This window comes from Indicator indicator, chromosome 28 (genome assembly GCF_027791375.1).
Source record: "Indicator indicator isolate 239-I01 chromosome 28, UM_Iind_1.1, whole genome shotgun sequence".
Classification (NCBI taxonomy): domain Eukaryota; kingdom Metazoa; phylum Chordata; class Aves; order Piciformes; family Indicatoridae; genus Indicator; species Indicator indicator.
In genome coordinates this window covers 365495-373432 of record NC_072037.1, presented here as the reverse complement: position 1 = coordinate 373432, position 7938 = coordinate 365495, and the positions used below count along the sequence as shown (strand labels likewise).

Sequence of the window (7938 nt, the reverse complement as noted above, 5' to 3'; positions counted from 1 at the left end):
TGCCTGCTTGAGCTGAGGTCTGAACACAATTTGCATCTAAATGCCACTGGGAAAGGCAATGTCTGAGCACAGTCTGGGCTCAGGGAATGGGCACCCACACCCAGGCCCCCTCAGCCTAGGTCCTCTTCCCCCAGAGCTTTCAAAACTTCATTGAACACTGCATGGCTCCTGAGCAGCCCCTGGCCAAGCCTGCACCCAGAGCCAACAGCCCCTGTTGGGGGCTGTGAGCATGCAGGATCCCACCCTCCTCAGCCCCTGAGCTTGTGCAGAAGGATCAGGACATCCTGCTTTGCCAGTCTGTGACCAGAGCCTGCTCTCCCTCTCACTCTGCTGCAGTTGCCGGCTCTGCCCCATTCAGGTTGCACCACTTTCTCACAACCCTCCCCACAGCTACACCATGCAGGACCCAGCCTTCAGCAAAGCTGTTCTTGTGGGGGCTGGGTAAGGGCAGAGGCAAGAGAGAGGGCTCAGGCTTCACCCAAACACCAAACTCACCATCTCACTCTGCAGAGCTCCAATGGCTCCATTCACCTCCAGCCAGGATACAAGCACAGCAATGACTTCATCCCTGGGCTGCAGGCCAAAGCTGCAGTGCTCCCCAAGGGCAGCAGAGCAGAGCAGCTGGGGGGGGGGGCTATGACAGCACTCCCCCCTACCTCAGACACTCCAGGGAACCCCATTCACACCTCCAGAAGGAAGAGGCTGCTGCAGCTCCAATCACACCCACCACAGCATTTACCAGCAGCTGGTAAACAGGCAGCAGCTACCCTGAGCGACTGGAGGATATCAAACTTTATTAGAGATCTCTTCAAAACAGGCTGGAGGGAACAGACAGATACCACTGTGAGCAGGTGAGCGACTCATGGCTTCAGATGCAGACACTGATCAGGCCCCAGCTCTCCCAAGTTATTTCTATATAACGTATCCCACCCACATTGTTCCAATTCAGTGACAGAGCACCCCCAGTGCCTCAAGAAGAGCTGTTTCTAAACACCAAGACATTTTCTGGCAAATCAGGTATGGTATTTTGGGGTTTAGTTCCTCAATCTCTGGAAAGGAGGAAGAAAAAACAACAAACATCAGGAAAATCGCTTCTTTAAGGTTGCCTTTTTACAGCAGGTACAGATTCAGCAGATTTCCCCCCCAAAGCAAGTCTGAAACCCTCTTGTTCAGCTTGGCAATACAAAGAGAGCCTCTGGTGGTTGAGGAGAACCAGCCCGGCGAGATCAGTCTGAGCAAACTGATTTCGAGGCTTTGTTGTCATTTCCCTTTGGGGCCTGTTTCCAGTGGTTTTCCAATGTCCTTCCCACGCAGCTTAAGGCCTGGAATAAAACAAAGGAGATGACCACCATCAGCTGCCAGCAGCACTCCAGCATTCACCCAGGAACTTTATTTCCTCTAATTTTTGCTCTGAGGAAGAGAACACACAAACAAAAGTTTCCCAGAGGTAGAAGATGTCCCATCCCTGGAACCATTCCAAGCCAGATTGCTTGGGACTCTGAGCAACCTGCTGTAGTTGGGGGTGTCTACAGGGGGGGTTGGGCTGGGTGAACTTTAAAGGGCCTTTCTAACCCAAACCAGTCTGGCATTCTAGGATAACAAGCAGACAGACCCACAGTCAGGATCTAAACTAAACTACTTTAGCTTCTAGGACTAGTTTCAGTCCAAGTTCCAGCTCTCACTTGCACACCAAACACCTTCCTAGAAGATGGAATCTGAGCCAACTTAGGACAGTAACATCACACTAGCTACTGCAAGAGACTTTCCCAGGTACAACCAGGCCTTCACAGGGCTCAGCATCTTGCATCTCACTGATTTTGGGGGACAGCATACAGGGCTGGTGCCCAGGGCATGGACTCATGCGTGAAGATGAAGCACAAAGGGGAACAAAGGGCTCTGCCTTCAGTCAGCAGATCCATGTTTTATCAGAGCACATCTTAATGACACTGAACCCACAATAAGCTACAGCCAGCAACTGTTCCTGACCTGGAAAGAAGAACCCACAGAAAAACCCTGAACCCCTCCCAGGCTCTGAAATATTGTCCCCATTTCTGACACCTCCTTTCTTAACTCACCAATGGCTCTTTCAATCTTGCCCATAACCTGGTTGTTGGGGATTGCTCTTCCTGACTCGTAGTCAGCAATGACCTGTGGTTTCTCATTGATTTTCTGAAAAGGGAGGAGGAGTCTCAAACACCAGTTCCAGACAGCGGCAGACAGGCAGCACCAGCCCCCAGGACTCAGACAAGTAACAGCCTCTAATTAAGCCAGGATCAGAAGACAAAGTGCTGCTTTCAGGCTTATGCCACCATCAGCACCACCTCCCTCTGCTATCTGAGTGTCACAGCAATGGTGGCACCCATCCTGGACAGCCTTGCTCCCCTCAGCCTCCCAGGAGGAGCAGTCACACTACACAGTGCTGTTCCTTAGGACAGGAGCAAGCTTCTGAATGCTGCATCAGGCTCAGACAGTACAAAAACCTCCCATCGGTTCCAAGCTGATGGAAGGAGGAAAGAAAAGCCTCCTAGCAGCTCACCAGCCACAGCAAGCACATGCTGAAGGGCTGCACATATAAAGCCCTCAAACCCTTCCTACATAACTAAAGTCACCTGGAGAACAAGTCCCAGACGTGTTCACCCAGCTTCCAGCTCACAGTACATCCTACTGCACCTGCCCTCAAGGGGACTGGAAGTGTTCACCTTCACCTCCAGGTGCCCCAACCTGCCTGAGGAGAGCAGCAACCAGCAGGCCATGAGCCATACTCACAGTGGCCAAGTCCTTCTGCGTCATGCCCTTGCTCTGCCGGCCTTGCTGGATCACTTTGCCCACCTCCAGGGGGACTCTGTCATGGTGCAGCTCCTCTGTTTCTCGGTCGAGCTTGGCCGTGTTCTTTGTAATGAAGTGTTGTTTGTTTTGGCCTGCTGCCCCTGCCATTCACACAACAACAAAGAGAACCAAGGACAAACACAACAAGGTTCCGAGCCCTGCCAAAGAAACAGCAAAGTGCTTTTCCTAAGCACCCAGGAAGCTTTCAAGATGTCAACCTGCCAGCACCAGCACTGATCTCAGACAAACTTTGCCCATCACAGAAGGTGATCTTAGTCCTGTTAATGTCGACATCCAAACACAGCCACGCAGAGCCCTCCCCTTTCTCCACTTCACAGCTGAACTCCAAGATTTCACTACTGCTCAGGAATTTAATGTTCACACTTGGCTCCATGATTGTGCTGCAGTGTGGCAGGGTTAATATTTTAACTTGAACCATGTTTGCTCAGGTATAGGGCAGGGTGAGTAAGTGGCTTTTAATCAATTTTCTGATGCCTTCTGTAAATAAACTTTAACCAGACCCAGCCTTACTGAAAGCCTAAAGTTCAAAACCATGTAATTTGTTTTGTCTCATTTTAGTCAGTCTTTAAGTCATAGTTTGGATCCTTTCTATCATGTTAGTCTCTAACCTTCAGCCTTTTGGTAACGCTGACTAAGCCTCATTTAAGGATCTATTTTTCCACCCATCATAGTTTTACCCTACAGCAAAAGAACCTGAGAATGTGCATCAGAGAGGAAACAGGGAATTCTGAAAGCACAATGCTACAGAAGATAAGCAGCCACTGAAATCCTTAAACATATACCACCACCAAGAGCTGGTAACACTAGGAGTTTAAGTTTTGTGATCAGGAAAGCTCTTCCAAAAGCTTTGCAGTCACAGGGCAGAACTCAACTCTGGGCAACCACAAACTTGGAGCCAGCTACAGGGAAGTGCTCCCTGCATCCCCACGCCCCTGGCGGCTCTCAGGTCTAGGCGGTCCCAGTTAGGAAGACCTTTGGCGTGTCTAGGGGCTGCTGCCTCCTGCATTCCCTCCTCCAGAGACCGCCTTCAGAGCAGCTCCGGAGGGCAGGCCGGGCGGGCCTCACACCGCACCGCTACCAGGGAACGGCGCCCGCCGGGACGGGCTCCCCGGGCCTCGCCACCCCCGCGTCCGCAGTGCAAGTCACAGGATACCCACACTTCTTGGAAGTCTCCACGTCCTCTCCGCGCCGCTGGGCCGCCAAGATCGCCTGGGGAGAGAAAAGGTGCCGCAGTGAACGCTCCACCACCCGAGCTGTGCCCTCAGCAACAGCCGGGCCTCAGCCTCAGAGCTCGCCCAGGCCTCAGCTCCAAAACCCGGACCCAAGCCGCTCCCCCGCTCCCTGACGCGAGTCACCCGTTAACCTGCTTGGACTTGGCCTGGGCCGCGCTGGGGCCCTTCTTGCGCAGCACCGTGACCGTGTCCCAGTCGCTCTCCGCCATGGCACCAGCTCCTACCCCGCCCGCGGCTCCCGTCACCGCCCAATGCCTGCCCCCAGAGCGGCGGCCTCTCATTAGCGGCGCGGCCTCAGCGGGAGGGGCAGTCCGGGTGTGACGAAATTGCTCGTAATAGGCAAAGGAGCCTAGCAATCAGCGTGCTCGCCATTCGACTGGCTACTGCATACCCAAGGCTAGAGGAGGGCTGGCACAGGCCTGAGCACTCTGAGAGGCTGCTGCCACTGCCAATAAGCCTGTATCTATGAGGGATTGGCTTAGGCTGCGGCGCTGTCAGAAGCTCTGGCCAATAGCCGCGCTCAGCTGGATGAAGCAGTGGCGGTTCATGGCGGGGCAGGCTGTGGGGGGCAGTTTGTTGTTCCGCCGAGCCCCAGTGTACGACCGCCCCCGAGAGGCTGGGACGGGATGCTGAGGACCCGCCCTGCTGGCAGCCGGGCGTGGGGTCTTCCCGAAGCCTGCCCTGTGCATCAGCGGGGCGGGGGCCGTCCACTTCCCGTCGGGCCCGGGGATGCCCTTCGGGCCTCTCGCAAAGCGCAGCAGAAGTCTCGCTCCCCGGGCAGTCACGACTCTCACCGCGGGCACGGCGCTTGGCAGAAAGATTGAGCAGTTTGTCTCCGTTCGGTAGCAAAGTTGCGCAAGGTGGCGTGTCAGGGTAAAGCTCTGCCTCTGGAAGGCGGGCGGGAGACAGTAAAATGCCTCAGTTGTGCCGCCGCTTCGCCCCAGTGCTCTGCAGTAAAGACAGAAGAGCCCTGACTGCCTTATCGTCGTGTCTGAAACGGGAGGCGATGGAACTGCAAAGCCTTGGCGGTGGTTTTGCAGACCCTCCTCACGGCAACAGGGTGCGGGAGGAGCGGCTGGTGCCCGAGTCGCGGGTGAGCCGGGCACTGCTCAGCCCTCGGGAGAGCTCGGGGGCTTCTCCTCCAGTGCCGCCCTGTGGCTCCTGACACCTCGGCGCGCTTGGCCGTGGCTGCCCAGGCAGCTTGGGAGAGAGCAGCGGAAACCTGGGCTGTGAAAGCGGAACATTGCGAAGGTGCCTTGCTCTGTGTTGCAAGACTCGCTCCTCGGCCCGGGCTGTTCCAACAGCAGGTTCAGTCGGAGCAGCCCCGGCGGTCGCCGTCCTGGGCGCTGCAGGTAGGACATGGCTGATGGTTTTCTGCCTCTTTGGGAACAGGTCAGCCTGCCCCCGGCACTGCTGGAAGGGTCACGATCAGAAAATGGAGAGGCGTTTTTCTTGGCTGAATTACACCAACCTTGGGCAATGTAGAGGATTTCATGCTGGCTGTTCAGAGCGGTGCAACTGTGCCAGGAAAAAGCATTGCAGCAGAGGGAGCGAAGCAGTGCCAGCACTGACACACAGCAGTGCCCATCCCAGGGCAGCTGCATCGTGCTAAGGCTGGTGCCGATGTGCACAAGGATGAGCCTCATCCCCAGCACACAACCCCCCAGAATGGCTTGTCCACGCCCTGTGTGAAGCATCTCAGCTTGGTGGGTGCCTGGGCAGGACGTGGTCCTGCATAAATGGCTCCGTGCCCTCCCAAGCTCACCCAATGGCCAGCTCAGCCCATGGTACTGTATCCGTCCAGGGCGAGCTTGCTCTGACCTGCTCTGCATTCCACCAGCTCCACTCCCATGCTGCCCTCACCGCTGAGTTACTGGGAGAGATGGGGGTAGCAGCAGGCTCATCGTGCTTCTTGCCATCATCATTCTTGCCAGGGAGGATTTCCCCGTTGCCAGGTGAATTCCCCGTGTGGTGAGACTGACACCATCCCTGCCCTGCTAGTGTGGGAGGCGGTGAAGCCCCGAAGCCCTGTTGCTTGCCTCCTCCCAAGCACAGAGAAGGCTCCATTAGCCTCCAGCCCATGAGCTGAGCCAGGGAGACTCACAGGTTGGGGACTCCAGACAAAAAAAAAAACCTGTTGTGACCTTTCACAGAGCAAGTTCCCCTGCAAAAAGCACCTCGTGCTGACCTCACCACCACGTGGTGGGAGCCTGTGCTTCCCCTCACATCATTTATTCTTTTGATTAAACTGAAACTGCCATGGTCCTGCTTGTCCCTTCCTGAGCCTTCGGTGTCCACTTGCCCTCCGAGCAGGTGCTGTGGAATGTGCGATGGCCATGGCGCTCTGCATGCAGGTGAGTGACTGCCTGATACCACCTGAAATGGCCAAAGGGCTCACCCCGAGGGACTGGAGGCTTCTGGCCTCGCCAGACTCTGGTGGTGCAGGGGGTGGCAGTGTGGGTGGCTGACTGCACAAAGTGGGACCCCGGGGTGGGGGCCCAAGGTGATCCCAGGCCAAGCACTGCTGTCTCTCCAGGTCCCTCATCAGCAGGCACAAGGGGTGGGTGAAAGGGTCCCAAAGGGGTGGCATGGGGCAGGAATATGGCAGGGGTCGGTGGAGACAGGCACAGGGCAGGGGACAGTGGAGGAGCGATGCTGGAGGAGAGATGACAGAGGACAGGAGTAATGGGGGTGGCTGTGCGAAGGGGTGGCATGGAGGCGGTGCTGCCTCCATGTCGGGGGCACTGGGGTGTGCTGAGGGCAGCTGATGGCGTGGGGGGTCAGGGGGTGGAGAGGTGATGCTGGGGGTTGTGCGCTGAGGGGGTGCTTGGGGCACTAGCCGGGCGTGTGACGGGGCGGGGAGGTGCCCGGGGCTTGATGCCTGGCGCGAGGCGGGTCCGTTGCTGGGCGTGGCCCGGCGTGAGCGGGCGGGGCGGGGCGCACGTGTCCGTTAGGCGGGGCCTGGCGGCGCTTCCGGTGCGGGTGGCGGACGGAGGCGGGTGGTGAGTGTGGTGCTGACCCCCCTCCCCTCCCCCCCCCTTTGGGGCGAGGGGTGGCAGGGCGGAGGGACCGCGGCAGGCCGATGAGGAGAGCCCGGCCCCGTGCGGCGGCGCCCAGGAGCCTCGCTTCGCCTTACACCCGGCCCGATCCGGCCCCTGGTGGCGAGCAGGCCGGGGCGCACCGCGGGGGGAGCGAGCGGGACGGGCGGGCTCGGATCCCCGCGCAGCGCGGGCAGCCCCGGCTTCGCCCGCGGTGGTGCAGGGAGGCTCCGCCACCGGAGCCGTGCCTCCCTGTGGGAACGGTGCCTGTAGCCGAGGAGGGCAGCGGTGGGGTCCCCGCTCTTGGGGCCGATCCGAGCCCCGGGAGTACCGGGCCATCCTCTCCTGGGCCTGAGCGGGGGTAGGCAGTACCGGGCCTCCCGCCGGCCTCACGGTGTCCCGTGGAATCCCCGGGCATCCCGGAGTTCGTGTGGCTGGGACTATACAAAGGGCTGGACAGGGAACCGGGAAACTGAACTTGTGTTGAAGATTCAGTTGAATATACGGAGCACAGAAATCTGACCCCCGGTCCGGTCACACGAGCCCGTAAGGCTGTCCTGGCCCCGTGCGCTGTCCTCCTTGGCCCTGTGCTGGCGTCGCTTTGACAGCTCTAACCCCGCTGGTGCTGGCAGGAGTCACTTGTCACCCGAAACTTGGCCTGTGCGGGAGCCTCGTTGGGCTGCCTGGGACCCGCCTGGCTGTGTCACCTCACGTTATCGAGTGGCAGTACGATGTAGTGGAAGGTGGGAAATCCACCTTTAGATCATCAAACCGAACATATTGACCTCTTTTCCCTCTTTTTGCTTTGCCGGTGCCACTCA

The 7938-nt window shown here is 57.9% G+C and overlaps 1 protein-coding gene across 3 annotated transcripts; it reads right to left on the bottom strand.

The window, feature by feature from the left end:
• Positions 1–784: 784 nt before the first annotated feature.
• EDF1 (endothelial differentiation related factor 1) lies at positions 785–4297 on the bottom strand. 3 transcript variants are annotated; one of them, XM_054393295.1, is made up of 5 exons: positions 4211–4297; positions 4005–4056; positions 2767–2927; positions 2076–2169; positions 785–1322 (listed from the first exon to the last, which is right to left on the bottom strand). In XM_054393295.1, the coding sequence occupies exons 1-5, from the start codon at positions 4286–4288 to the stop codon at positions 1261–1263; spliced, it is 447 nt and encodes a 148-aa protein (XP_054249270.1). In that variant the 5' UTR covers positions 4289–4297; the 3' UTR covers positions 785–1260. The 3 variants fall into 3 exon arrangements, with proteins under 3 accessions (XP_054249270.1, XP_054249272.1, XP_054249273.1); XM_054393297.1 differs by having other exon boundaries at positions 2821–2927; XM_054393298.1 differs by having other exon boundaries at positions 2830–2927.
• Between the last annotated feature and the right edge of the window lie 3641 nt (positions 4298–7938).